General features: G+C 32.3%; 2 protein-coding genes across 3 annotated transcripts; both read right to left on the bottom strand.

Annotated features, from left to right (window-relative positions):
• Positions 1–456: 456 nt before the first annotated feature.
• LOC107427423 (receptor-like protein 35) lies at positions 457–7729 on the bottom strand. Its single transcript, XM_048480598.2, is given in 11 exon segments — positions 457–993; positions 995–1291; positions 1293–1414; positions 1416–1537; positions 1540–2029; positions 3912–4163; positions 4329–4463; positions 5259–5379; positions 5586–5726; positions 6453–6630; positions 7119–7729. Coding segments are annotated over 11 exon segments (2523 nt in total). The 5' UTR covers positions 7558–7729; the 3' UTR covers positions 457–767.
• A 414-nt stretch (positions 7730–8143) lies between these two features.
• Positions 8144–13508, bottom strand: LOC107427449 (probable pectin methylesterase CGR2). 2 transcript variants are annotated; one of them, XM_048480607.2, is made up of 8 exons: positions 13368–13508; positions 13141–13249; positions 11542–11683; positions 11204–11243; positions 11046–11084; positions 10155–10529; positions 9217–9272; positions 8144–8566 (listed from the first exon to the last, which is right to left on the bottom strand). In XM_048480607.2, the coding sequence occupies exons 3-8, from the start codon at positions 11662–11664 to the stop codon at positions 8414–8416; spliced, it is 786 nt and encodes a 261-aa protein (XP_048336564.1). In that variant the 5' UTR covers positions 11665–11683; positions 13141–13249; positions 13368–13508; the 3' UTR covers positions 8144–8413. The 2 variants fall into 2 exon arrangements, with proteins under 2 accessions (XP_048336564.1, XP_048336563.1); XM_048480606.2 differs by lacking the exon at positions 13368–13508 and having other exon boundaries at positions 13141–13359.
• Positions 13509–15508: the final 2000 nt, after the last annotated feature.

Here is a 15508-nt window from a genome sequence, read left to right as displayed (position 1 = left end):
GTATGATGTCTCTATACATGCCATTGCTAGGAATGAAAAAACATTTAGTACTCATTTGTTCCTTTGCAGCGTTTAATTATAATATGTATTTCTATCTGAATGAATACAGAATCAATATTTGTTGCTAAAAATAAAAGTAAAAAATAAATACGGAGCCATTATTGCATTTTATTTTTTATAGCCTCGCAAGTTGTAGTTTTGAGGTAGACTCTTTACAGTAGTATAACAAATCATTCTTATCTCAGTTTTGTGAGTGTAAATTATAATGACCTTGTGCTTATTAACCAATTTATAGGGTTTTTAATGCATTAATTGGTCAAGAAGTTATCAGCAATGTATGCATTTTGTTGTCATCGAAAGATTTGTCGCTTACCTATGCCCCTAGTTTGTGTTTGCTCTGTTTTAAATTCATTGCTCTGTTTCTGAAAGTTAAAGCTAAACATTACATAATAGAAATAGACCAGGCTAAAGCTTGTATGCATTCATATAACTGGTTGCAAAAATCAATCATGTTTTATACAGACGAAATATTACTGGTTTTGAATGTAAACAAGAACATCCCCCGCATATCGTCGACTGACTCTGAAGAAGGTGGAAAGCAAGCCCAAGTTTAGCCAGCCTAAGTTAGTTGAAGCTTCAAGCTTGGGGAATTTCTTTCCCTGAACCCACCAAGATTATGCGGATACTGAAATCAATAGCTCAACTGCATCATAGTTCAATAGACTCACCTTCATAACCACATAAGCAAGCCAGCATGCATAGGGAACTTAGAGCTTGTGAAGTAACCATACAGGTATTGAACCAGTTAATCTACAATTTGCGATAACAAGAATCTTGAGCTTGTGAAAATGAAGAGTAGAATCTGCAGACAGCTCTTCATTTTGGAAATTCCCGGGGAGGACCCAAGAGGTAAGATTCTTACAGTGCTGTAAGATTCTTAGCGAAAAAGATAGATCGTAGATGCTAGATTTTGAAAGAGAGAGGTAAGAGACACTTGAAGTTTTTGAAACTTTCTGGTATCAAGCTTCTCAACGTGTTCCGAGCAAGATTTATGTTATTCAAACGTCCACAAGAAGGAAGATTATCAAGAATAGGCGCACTAAGCCTATTAGAACCTAGATCAAGAGAAGTCAAACTAACCATTGCAGAGCAATTAAGATCCACTGAACCCTCCAACGAATTGTTTCTTATGTTTAACACAGTAAGAGTATAGGAATTTGTCAAGGAAGAAGGTATAGAACCAGTGAAATTATTTGAATGTGCTACAAAGAACTGTAACTTAACAAAGTTGTGGAATGATTCCACTCAACTTGTTAGCGGAGATATCCAAATGAACAAGGTTGGTGAGGTTGCTAATTCCTTTGCTAAGTAGCGCTGAAAACTTTTTCTCTTGTAGGTCTAATAAAATCAACTTTTTGAAGCTGAAATATACCTTCAGATATACCACGTGTGAGATCATTCATGTTTAGAGATAGTTTCTCTAAGGAACTGGCACAGTTTCCAAGTCCTGGAGGAAGATTACCAGAGAAGTAGTTTTCAACACCAAGAGTGTAGAAGCATGGTCACAGATACTGACAGGAAGATTCCCTTTTAAGGAATTTTGTGAAAGGCCAAGGATCTGAATTGAAGGTAAAAAGATAGTATTACGAACAGGGCCAGAAAAATCATTAGAGCTCAAGTCTAGAACCTGTAAATTTCGCAAATGGAACAGTGGCAGTGGAAGTGAGCCTTGAAGGAAGTTGAGAGAAAGATTAAGGACTTTAAGCTGATCTAAAGTTCCTATTGATTCAGAAAGTGTACCTGCTAGTTTCTTCTTTGGAAGCTCCAGCTTTACTACTCTACCCGCAGTTTCAGTAGAATTGTCCAACCCCAAAGATGATGAAAAGCTGCAAGTTATGCCTGTCCATTTACAGCAATCAGAAGTGTAATTAGTGCTCCACCCATGGATCATAGTCTTGAAACCTGTCATGAAATCCTGTAATGCCTTAATATCGTTTATGTTGCATGGCAGATTCTGAGAACTCAGAGCCTGATCAGCTTGGAAGCAGGAGAACCCCATTACGACGATGATCACCAAGAAACAATAGGAATCCATACCACAGAAGTGAAGGCAGAGGCAAGAGGAGAAAGCAAGTTACCAGCACTTTGATTGATCCAATACAGCCCCACTATTGATAACTAACAGTGTTTTAGTAACATGATGAATAAACCAACGACGAGATGGGAGTTTCACATCAAAAACATGTTTGAGAGAAAGAATCCCAATATATAAAGTGTTTGTAAAATAACGTTTCGGATATTATATTATTTTGTTTGCCTTCTCTGTCTCAGAATTCCTGCTGACCCATTTTCTTTTTTTTTTTTTTCTTTTTTTATTTGTTCACAGCAATGTAATTTCATTGACCTGTTTATAGGCCTATTCTCATTGACCTGTTTCTAATCTCACAATTCAGAAATTCGTTTTATCTTTTCCGCTATGGAACCAAAAGCTTAATATTTACATGAAAATAGATATTTCTATATTTTATTATCGTAGTCGTGAATTAAAATTTACTTAAAAGGCTTTTGTAAGTGGAAGACTCACTATTATAATGGCACCGTCATAACTCCTAGTTTGTAACTTTTTCTTTTTACTGAAAATGCCCCGAAACTAGATAAAGTAGAATAGAGTGGACTTATAGAGTTAACGTAAATGCCAACCTGTGTACATTTCTACCTAATTAAAAAAAAAATATATATATATATATATATATATATATATTATAGATTTGACCCAAGAACCATCAAATAATTTTTTATGAATAAACTTGATCTTATCTTGTTTAGAGAAATAATGCAATTATGGACCATAGAACGCTGACTTATGTGGATTTTCGAATTGGGTCAATGGAGTAGGAAGTAAAAAGAAAGCATTTTGTCCCAAAAATAAAAATAAAAAATCAATTGTTGACAAAATGACAATCAAGGTGCTGCAATTGATCACTCTTCTCCGGCTTTGCTCGCTTTGTGCAAAGAGAAAGCAATTTCATGTAAACACCTATTTCACGCAAAAATCTGTTAATTTCAAAATGTGTTTTAGTTTAATATTATATCCTTCTTTAAATCCATGGATTTCTCTTTTGAAAGTGTCATCGTTCCAACCCATAGTCAGGCATGCAGATGCAAGCAATAAGAACAAAAATTGTATGAAGTTATGCATAAGGTCCAACAGAGAGCGGCAGAAGGAAAGGCTAGGGTATGAAGAAAACCAAGCTACTTTTCTATTCTTTATTATTATTATGATTATCAAATTATTATCATTGGGATGTAGAAATTCAAAGTCCAAATCGTTGCTTGAGAAAATATTCACTTACCACTAGGTTGTCCCTAAAAAGACAAGAAAAAAAAAACTTAGCTTTTATTTATACTAATGGAAGGGTACTTCTTTTACTTTAGTTTTAAGAGTTCTGAAGCTGTTATGGACTTGGTTTAATCTTTAGAGCAAACTTGCTAATTTCAGCTCATAGCCAAAAATAAATAAATAAATAAACTAAAGACGAAAGCTAAGTTTTTCAAGATTAACGTATAGCATTTATGTACGCATGGACATGATTGCTCCAATTACTTAGACCTACTTGATCATTCCAAATGCAAAGGTAAACAACTTTGATAGATATTTTTTTATGTGCTATGGAAAATGGCACTCCCTTGACGTGTAAAAGAACCAAAGAAAGTAATTCACTCAATTTCTAATTTTGATAACATCAAGAAGCCTGAAAGCAAAGGGCTAACAACTTCATCTTTTCCTAAACGCAAGGTTATTAACTCTACTTTTTGAACTCAGCTAATACATATAAGGATCAACCACCATAAAGACAAATTTCAAACCCAAAATCCTAAATGGTGATAGAAAAAATATTTCAATTTCTAACCTTAATGTTATTTAGATGCTCTATGAACAACTCATTCCAAGTATCAGTAATTCCTGGTAAGCACCAATGCATACAATCATCATGCTTCTTCCCTCCAGCTGTAGATGGATGTGCATCTGCTCTGAACTCACTCATACGGGTAATATCCAAAATACGAAAATCAGACCCCTTAAGAGCCTTGAATAGGTGCTGATTTACCAAACGTGCTTCAATATTTGTTCCATTATTCTTCAGCGAGAAGAGTTCTTCAACCTGAAAGGAATCAAATCTTTGAAACTTTAATCTCAAAAAGGAAAGAAAAAGGATGTACACGCAGTTTGTCCAACACATTTCATTAACTATAAACAATTACATACTTATAGGATGCAAGTTGATCTAAACTAATTAATGATTTCATTAAATTTATAGGTGAGGCACCTGCTCTGGCGACAAAGGTTCCAACCGTTGACAAGAACCACCTTGGTTCCAGTCACCTCCTTCAAAATGTCTAGGTGATTGTGTACGAAAGAATTTGATCAAACCAGGGCGCATTCTCTTCTCAATAAATGATAACTACAATAAACCCATATATAACCATTATGAAATTAAGACTACATCATAAGAGGAAAGAAAGACCTAATATCTTGACAAATATAATACTTTAACTTAACAGCACTTCCAATTTTATTTCAGTATTTTGCTTTTGTAAATTGATCAAGTGTAAGAATATCTTCTGAATACCAACCCTGTCAGTCAAAATAACATCAATACATCCTCTTTCAATCCTTTACCAACAGAAACCTTCCACATCAACTTAAATTTTACAGATAAGAGAAAAAATAAATCAAAAAAAATGAAAAAGGACAAAACTACAAAAATGAAGTCGTAGCTATGTTTTTTAATGTGTTCAATTAACAATGCCTTTTATAAAAGTTATCAGTCAACATTGAAGGCAATGGAGGGTGGTAACTCCGCACAATACCAGGCATTATCATAACATGAGTTAATGGCCAGCAATATGATTATGGTAAACATGATCTTGAATGAGCGAAGTCACAATTCTAAATAAAAGGGTCACAAAGATAGCCTAGAACAATATGCTGAACAAGGGAATATATTGCATAATAGCAACAGCCAGTACTACAGAAATATAAACATGCACTACTGCACAGGGTGCAACATATAAGGTGTATTTGGAGCAATTTTATAATGTCAAAGTGTCCTGTAACTGTGAAAATAATACTGAAGCTCATAAAAAAATTTTAAAAATAAAAAATAAAAAAATAAAAAAAATAAAAAAAGGAAAGAAAGAAAGAAGGAGAAGAAGAAAATATCATTCAACATTTTGAAAATGATGTTATACCATACCATGTGCTTTAAAACAATATCAATGCCCACTTCAGGGGATATTGGAGGAATCACAGGCTGACCATTTTCGAAGAAAAGCATGGGTGATTTTACTGGGTCAAATTTTGAGGGAGCCCACCACCTGTTTACAACAACCACAACAACATAATAAACAGTCAGCAATGTCTTCTTGTAGATTGAACATTGTTGTATATCGAGTCAAACATGTTTGTATTTGGTGAACATAAACAAGAAACTGCATATTGCATCCAGAAATCTTTAGAGTAACAACAACATCTTAATAAACTCAAAAACTGAGTACAAGAGAGAACCCAAAGGTTTAAGTACCAGTGTCCTGTGTTTAAGATTAGAATGTCATGAAACCTAGGAGCATCCGCCCATGTGCCTTCTGGGATGTCAACATCAACTCTATAACCCTCTTTATACCCAAGAGATTCCAAATCACCACCATTGGTATTAGCTGACCACCTGCATCAGACAGAAGCAGAGTAAGGCATATTATGAAAATGAGCTTTGGAGCATTTATAGGCTATAGAAGAAACTTGAACCCCAATAACTAGGAACTCTACAGCCAAAAAATTTAACGTCCAACATTGTCATATTATTTAAAGAAACATAAGAACACCATGAAAATGGGAAGTCCATGAGTCACACAAATTGTGTAGCCTTTGGTAAACAGCCACAAAAATCCATTACTTGTATGTGTCACTTTAAAGGTTGCATCATTTACAGTTATGAATACCTCCAACTATCGATCCCTTAATGTTATTTATAAGCACAATCTAAATGATAGCTTTACCATTACCCAATCAACACAATGATATACATGTCCAACAGCTTACCCTATTGTTCCCAAGCCCCAAACTTCCTTCTACACTACTCAAAACACTCTCTGCCTCCCATATTTTTTAAAGACAAAAGATTGAATAGCTTTAGATTGATTATAAGAGAAATACAACCGCAGACAAAATTTCGTTTGCACCTTCAACAATCTTTTACAAAATCACTCGAACTATATCCAAAGATTTTCTTCAATAAAACATTTAACAGATCTATTCATATAATAGCACATAAGAATGCCAAAATATAGCATCCCGACAATCAATAAAAACCAGAAATTTGAGAGAAAACTGAATGTAATTAACCTGTACACAGTTCATGAAACCACAATTATTCACATCAAACAAAGCTTACCTACCATATCGCGCCAAAAGGTTAGTTCGATGATATGCAATGGTGAGATTATACTGAAGAAACGTAAACCCACGATCAGCTCCTGCCGGTCGCCATTTCTTCACCTCATTCGAGACGGTTCTTAGAGAGCAGAAAAGCGAAACAAACATATTCCTATTCAAGGAATCACCAACAAACCCTGCACTGTACAAAATTCATAAGCTTTTTCTTACATAATCCACAGCATAGAATACAAATCAAAACAAAAGGGTATACTCAGCTTCTTTGAGCTTCTCATATTTAGCTGCAAAAGCATAAGAATTTATACTCGAACTTGGAAATTATCAGAATTCATAGCATTGCACTGTACAAAATTCATAAGCTTCTCTCTTATATATCCACACCATACAATACAAATCAAAACAAAAGGGTACAGTCAGTTGCTATGAATTTCTCATATTCAGCTGCAAAAACATAAAAATACTTTCAAATTATAAGAATCCACAGCCATTGTTCAGTGAGTGTGAGAAAAAAGAGGGTAAAATACAAATAAAAACAAAAGGGTACACCACTTTCTTTGAATTCTTCATATACAGGAGCAAAAACATAAAAATTTTATAATTCTAACATTGAAATTATCAGAATCCATAGCCATTGTTCAGTGAGGGTAAAAAAAAGTGAGAGTACCAATGCTGGTGTCCCTGTACTTCTGCAGAAACGACGCCGCATCGAAGGGTGGGAGATCACACAGCGTGGGCTTCCACCGCCACTTGATGAGATCGCGAGCGTTGGATTTGTTGCTGGAGATGCAGTTCCAGCCCTTGAATATCTCCTTGCAGGTGTTGTCGTACCTCCAAGGTCTGGCATTCGGGTCATAAACCCACGACCCGTCGGAGTAGTCGCAGGGCCCGGATGGATGGGTTCCCGGGTCGGACCCATCGATGTCGTGGAATTGGAAGCTCTGCTGCTGGTGACGAGGAGATTGCGAAGGAACGGAGATCTTCCGAATGAGAGAGAGGAGGAAGAAGATGGAGATGAAGCAGAGAAGGGAGAGTAAAGGGAAGAGAGGGACTTTCTTCTTCATCTGGTTGTGATGCTGAGACTGAGACTGGTTTCTCGCTGCCATGGCTAACAGTACGGTACCAGGCTGGCGCACGTTAGCCTCCTTTCGGGTTAATATACTTATTTATGTATGGCCTCTGATTTTTTCTTTTTTAAAATATACATGATCTTTTTTCAAGGAAAAAATAAATAAATATATAATTTTAAACTCATACTGTTGTGATTTGTGAGTAAAAACTAATAAAAGAGCGACTCAAAAATTTGTTCATAAAAAGGGTTGAATACGCTCTGTCTCCCTAAATCGTTACACATTTTACAGTTTAGTTATGCTCTTTTTATAATAAAATTAATCATGCACATTTAATGTCACTTTATTGGAAAATAATTTTATCTTATTTTCATTTATTTTTAACTGATATTTATGGTTTAATTTTGTCAAATTTATTTGAAAAAAAAAATAAAAGATTGCATTAAAGTGACAGAAAAAATAATTGAGGGGCAAAATGTACTTATAATTAAAACGATTTTTCCTAAGTAACATCCAAACGGGAAATATAAAACAAAAAAGATATATATTTACTTATATTTATCTTTAGAAAAAGGAAATTATTTGTGTTATAATTTAACCCCAAAAAAAAAAAAAAAAAAAAGAAAAGAAAAAGGCTTTGTTTTATAACTATGAAAACATAAAAATTTAAGAATACATGGTAAAGGTGAAGGAAGCTAATTCGTACGAAAATCACTTCCTCAATAAATACAATTATCAAATATCTACTGTCTACATATTGGGGGGGAAAAAAAAAGATGGCTCTATAATTTCCATGACATATAAATTAACCCTTTGGGCATTGAAAGCATACTGGAGGGCAGGGTGTTTTGCACCTAAAAGCTGAAACAGTGACACATACATGCTGAGATTCTCAATGATTAGAGTTAAGGTGGAAAACTTGGCAGGCAGGCTTGTATGACCTCTTTTTTGAAGCCTGTTCAAACTTCTTTGAAGCTGCTTCATTCTCTACTAACTTGTTTTGAACAAAATACCTTATCCACCAAGATGAGCTACGCAATTTCGCCTGGAAAAAGGTTAAACATACTATACTGTCATTTTTGCAATGTTAACTGAGAAATTATACAAACCATTACTCTTTCACAATAGTTCTTTGCTTCCATAAAACACTTCCACTTCTGATCAAGCTAACAATCAATATAAATGATTCCAAACCAAACAATTAGGTCAAGATGTTGTATTAAATTTACACCGGGATAAAATCAAAATAATCTGTACCAGATCCTTAACTGTCAGAATTATAAACAAATCAAAGATATGGCTGAAAGAAAATATTACTTTGAATTCTTAGAAGAAGTATTACACTCCACATTCAAAGTAATACCGGAGCCCAAAATACTAGGGATATAGCATACATTTACTCAAATGAACTTTCTGTCTCTAAAATATAAATCAGTAATATTACTCCCTCTAGTCATCTCAAGCAACCGTACTAACAATGTCAACTGATGGCTATGGGAGACTGAAAGCATAATACTGTGTCTTCTTCTCATGGGTAATAAAAGCAGTTCTGGTCAGAATTAAAGTTTCATAGTGCATCAGTATTGTTCAGTTGATGGTGATGATCCATTATTGTCTTAACACCCAAATCACATGCTTACAAATACTCAACAATGACTAAAGAATAAAAGCAATTTCCCATAAGAATTCACTTACTGGACGTCCAAATTTGGATAGCTCTGCAACTTTAGCCCTACTCTGACCTGGATAACCTACCAATGAAAAGACATTTCCATAATTTCAGAAAATCAGTTAGCTTGACATAGAATAATGTTCAAAGGACGAACTTGCTAAGATAATTAGTATGTATGCCTGTATACATTGCATTAAACTAATACCTTACAGTAGCATCAATCTATAGTCAGTAACTAGGAAAATACATCAAATATATCAAATCATCCCATCTTTTTCAGACCAAATGAAACTTGAGACAGAAATCAGATTAGATTTCTAGATTCAAATTTTCAATAAAACAGCAAATTTTCATCATACCATACCCTGAAAATTCATCATAGAGCTACGAAGTAGCACTTCATAAAGCCACTTCCTTTTTGAAGAGATATTTGAAAACAATTTAGAAAGCATTCAGAATGGGGAAAAAAAAATAATAAAAAAACTTTTCAGAATTTTCATATCAACAATGTCAAAACCAGAGCCAACCATAATATTGTATCAACTCAGAAAATATTATTTGAATAATTAACTCAGGACAGGAGACAGAGAGAAAGAGTAGAGAGATTGCAACTTCAGCATGAAAGCAAGAATTGCATTGAAAAAGAGGAGAAGATTGAGTAACGAAAGAGGAAGGGTAGGAGGCAGGTGTCATATATTTCTCTTTCATTGTTTACATAACTGAATCCTAGAAACCAAACACGTTGCTTTTGTACAGAACTCGTGCCACTTTCATGTGAAAGCGTATGTTCAGACTGATTTACAACCTCGACTGTAATCATCTATATTGTCCGGTTTCCTCTTGTTTAAATCAGCCAGCCAGAGCAGTCTCTATGATGTAAATTAATATTTAGTGCAGATGTAATTTTCGAGTATGCAAAAGAATTACAAATGAAAGAGAACTTGAATTTAATGAGATTTACCAGCAAATATAACAACACCAGCTGTAGATACCCTTGCAAGCTCTGGAATAGTTTTGTTAAGGTACTTTGGCGACAAGTAATCCACAGCATCTGACACTATTACAAGAGAAAATGATTTTGGTCGGTATGGAAGAGGAAACTTTATATCAGCCACTCGCACAATGCCTTTGCGCACAAGACTCCTGCAATTTGAGTCAGCATCATCTAACTCATATGGTTCCACACCCCAGGCTTCAGTATCCTCCTCTTTTAATAACTGAGTAACCACTGAACATGTGTCAGGACCCACATGCAACACTTTCTGCATGCTATTACCGTATGTTTTCTTCAAAATAGGCATAGCTCTCTGTACTTCAAACGCGCATGAAGCCCCACCTGCATAGACAAGCTAGAGATCTTGACAATGGAAAAAGTTCCTCTATCTTACAAAATATGGCAAGCTAATAGAACTACAATTATAAAAACCAAAAACATTATTAAACCCTTCTAGAAAATTTTCCTTACAAGATATATGCTTAATAAATAATACTTTATGCCCTTTAAAACAACTAAAATGAGTAACAAAATCATTTAATAGATCATTCTACAGAATGGTATGCCACTAGGAGAAACTCTAGTACAATGCATCCTCCCACACTTCGCAAAGTACACACTATAATATCTCCAAGAATCCAAGAAATCTAAAAGAATCAAGAAAGTTTGATTTATTAACATAGAAAAGTCAAAAGGCACATCATAAGAAAGGTTGGAAACAAATGATGTAGGTCTATTAGGTCATGATAAATGTGAAACATGTTTGTTAGTTCATTTAAGACAAGTTGATTAAATCAATGAACAAAAATCTTCATATTTCCAATTGGTTTAGAAGCATAAATGATGTCATTAAATTACCTTCAACTCGACTTACAATATGTTTATCGCTCTGTCCACCTGCCATGTAAGAAACAAACATCACACACAAAGTGCAAGAATGAATAATAGCAAATGTTTTCATAGATATATTCTAACACTAGTCGCCAGTCTTGAAGTTGGCAAAACCTAATACAAACCTGGCCCGCTATAACAATAGAGCACAAGAAGAACTGCACCCTGAAATTTACAAAGAAAGAACAAATCAGTCCATGCTTACAATATTGAAATTAATCCTATTTGGAGAATTATGTCCAATGATAGTGTTACAGTTATGCATATGTTAAACATTAAGAAGAGTGGATGTACACATCCAGTTAGTCACTCGGTCAGATTTGCCAATTATGCGAATCAAGATTATTAATAGCTCATGGCATGGTGCTAAATACTAATTATGCAAAGTGATAGAATGAGTAAAAGAAGAAATGGGAAAAAAAAAAAAAAAAAATGGGTTAGTAAAATAGAAATGAAAATGTACCGTGACAACAAGCCCTATTGATATTAAAGGAGATGAGCGTGTTTTGGATTGTGAGGAACCCACGAATGGCATGCCTCCACCATCAGCAACGCGTCTTGCAGGATTCACCGGCCTCCTTGACATGATTGTAATAGTAATAGGCCTATAAACACTAATATAATTAAGAACAGAACCAGAAACTTTATAAAATGGATTTTCCATTTCCAATTACATCACCTTAGTGTTATCGATAATAAAACTAACTAATATAAAAATTTTCATACTATAATATTTCATTAGGATCTTCAGTGGTACTTTAAACTTGAAGCCTAAAAATGGTTAAAAGACATGATATGAAGATATTAAATTTTCCAACCATCTTTATGGTTGCTAGAAGGGTACACACACAGCACATATGGCAACACACAATTAGAATTTAGAAGATGTTGAGATTGAAGAACGAGTGAAGGATAAATAGCAGCATGAAACTGACTTCTGGAACTCATCAAGTGAAATAGGCAATTGCAAGTATTAGTGCTTCCCTACAATCATGAAGTAGCCTTGGCCTTATCCATTGTATCGATATTTTAGATACCATTACATGTGTTATTGTAGACCTTTTTCTTCTCTATCTTGGCTGCAAATTCAGCATGCCATTCATGTTTTATATCATCGTACTGAAAAAAAAAACTAACATCATTCCAAAGATTCCTAGATAACTTAAGGGATACTCTTAACTACCTTAGCTGTCTTCCACCATATGATTTTTATTGTGCCCTGGCCTTTAATCACTTCCAAATGAAACTATTATTTTAAAATAAATGTAAGATGAAATTTACAGAAAAAAATAAAATAAACAAATACCAGATTACAATTATCAACAAACTATTCTTATTAAAAGATTAAACATACCCAAATTCAAAAAGACCATCAAAGTCAATCTCTGATGATGCAAAGTAACTTGATAAGTTCAGTAGAATGAACCAATCGAAAAGTGCTTCTTCAAGATGAAAAACAAAATGCATAGAGAGATATCCTATTCCTACATACTTTTTTACATATGATTGGACGTGAAAACTCTAGGTAATGTTTATAGCTTCTTTTTGTTCAGTCGATATAGCATTCAATGAATGCCCACTGAATTCTCAAAACCCATTTCCAATTTGCTAAAGTACAATACAATATATATATATATATATATATATATATATATCAATAATAATAAAAAAATAAAGAAAATGTCAAATACAACATCGAAGAAGACCAACATAACCGAGCAGAAACTGCACGTCTAAATCAAAAACCAGTAGAAAGAAGCACAACCCATTTATTTAAACCCAGGAATTAATGACAAAACAAACAAAAGAAATTATTTTTTAATTGAAAAAAACTGAAATTTCAGTTTAAAAAAGCCAAGTTTACATGCAAAAGCAACAATAACAAAATGCCAAAAGAGAGCAATTAACAGAATTTCCAACAAAACCACCGAAACAAAAAGAGATTAAAAAATAAAAAAATAAAAAAGAAGAAGAAGCGAGAGACGGATCAGAAAGAGAAAGGCAAAGCGAATAAAAAAAAAACAAAAAAAAAAAATGAGAGAAATAAGTAGAAGAACGTTACCAGAGGAAGAATGGAGGCGAAGAAGGCTGAGAGACTGAGAGATCTTCAACCAAAAATCCCGATTCAGATCTGTGGCTTTACACCGAGTCTGAGCTCATTCCAATCCAAGCTGTGGAAAAACAAAAAAGATTGATCGATTTTCGATTTTTATTTAATTTAAATTTTTTTCTTAATTATCATGATTTTTAATTAAAATTAATGATATTTTAATTTCCTGGCAGATCTACCTGGTTTAATTAAATAAAATATCCGTGTGAGACTTTGAGATTCCTGAGTAGTAGATCTTGAGCCTGACTGCTGTTTTTTTCAGCCACCAGTGACAGCCAAAACGACGACGTGTGTGTCAAACCATGGATTTACACTTTTTTATTTCGGTGAATTTTTTATTTGCGTATTCTGGTTGCTGAAGTCCGTTGATAGTTTATAGAAACAAGTAAAAGTTAGATGGGGAGACAAAATGGTTTAATATGTATGGGTGGGATAATTTACAACCACTTTTTCGTACCTAAAAAAAAGTAAATAGATTTAATTAGCTAGCAATTACTCCTTATGTAGGCATTTTATGGTAAAGTGGAAGGATTAATTCTTAAAAGTTACCCTAACTAATTTTAAAATGATCATATATATATTTTAAAACTTTTTTAATAAATTGAAAATCTGAATTTTCTCATTAATTTTTTAATAGGGTTTGAGAGTTTTTTTTTTTTTTTTGGCTTAAAAATGGGGATTCATTGAAATTAAAAAAAAAAAAAAAAGGCGATACAAAAGCTCCGATTGAGAGTTAATATTAGTAGTTATCATCAACTTGATTATTTAAAAGAAACGTGTATATTTTAGAAGTTTAATTAAATATATATGTTGGCAATTAAAATTTGATTAGAGTATATGATTTGAATACGTGATCAATTCTTATTGAAAAATAATAATTAATCATAATAATTATTAAATTTTTAATTTTTAAAAAATACATTTGTATTCAATTAAAGGACGAAATAATTAATATTCACCAAAAATGATGATGAAATAATTAGTGATGTGACATGTAGCGTAGTATGACGTCAATGCCACAACAACTCCACGTTACGTTCATTTATCAATCAATTCTCAGTTTTATACTTGGAAAAAAATTTAAAAAGAAAAATCAATTTTATAAATCCAAACAAAAGAATAATAATAATAATAATAATAATGACAATAATAATAAATCTTAAATTTCTCCATTCTAAAATCTGTGCCAAAAGAAAATTTTTCTTTTTAAATCTTCTAAATTCAATCTCAACAAAATACTGTCACCAAATTAACATAAACATTAGTTTTTAAAAACAATATTAATTTTGCATCGATACTTTTGACATTATATTTTGTTAAAGATGAAAGGTAAAAAATATAAATGATAGGATAAATGTTATTGAAATTCTATTAATTTTATCATAATTACATGTATAATTTTTAAATGTAAAATTTAAAAAATAATTACATATGGGTTTTGAATATAATTTTTTAAAATATAAATTTAACTGTAATTAAAATAAAACTGAATTTGTCTAAATGAAATTTTACGTAAATTATATCTAAATTATATATTTTATTATTTTTATTATAATATATTCTATCATCTATTAAATAATAATATAATTTTCATTGTTTATATGTTGTAAATAAAAATAAAATAAAATAAAAAGACCAGTGAGTATAATTAATCATTGTTTTTGGATATTAATCATCTATAGTTAATGTAAATTTCTTGATGAATTAATCTTTCTCATTCCAATAACTTTCTTCTACCATCTAGAGCTTTCATAGATTCGTCTACCTTCAATTTGTAAACATATATATATATAAAAAATCAAAAAATCAAAAAATAAAAAAATAAAAGTGATTTTTATATACACGATCTTCATCAATTGGTTTTACTGAAACGAACATAACGATTATTAATTGCAAAATAATACAAGTTCTTTGTTTTTTCTACATAGATTTTTAGTTATATTAAATAAAATCAATTAATTATAATAATTTTTATGAATAATAATAATAAGTTTCAATGTTAGTGGCTGTTATAAAATTCTAGAAAACCTGTTTAGCATAGTTTCTAGATAGCAGATTTTGAAATTTAAAAACTATTTTAAAAAATGTTCAAATAATTTTTAAGAAATAATTTTTTTCTTCAAAAATACTTCTAATCAAAATAAAAAATGGCTTCTTTATAAAATATTTTTGAAAAAGTAAAAGAAAAAATAAAAGTAGAAGCAGAAACTGTATTAAATAGACCTAATTATATATACTCATTGAAATCAATACAATTCTTTTTTTTTTTTTCGTATTTTTTTCCAGCAAAAGTGGACTTTGCAGGACAATTCTAAAATAT

Source organism: Ziziphus jujuba, chromosome 9 (genome assembly GCF_031755915.1).
Source record: "Ziziphus jujuba cultivar Dongzao chromosome 9, ASM3175591v1".
NCBI classification, from domain to species: domain Eukaryota; kingdom Viridiplantae; phylum Streptophyta; class Magnoliopsida; order Rosales; family Rhamnaceae; genus Ziziphus; species Ziziphus jujuba.
The sequence above is the reverse complement of the archived record's forward strand: the minus strand, read 5'-3'. Positions and strand labels throughout refer to the sequence as shown.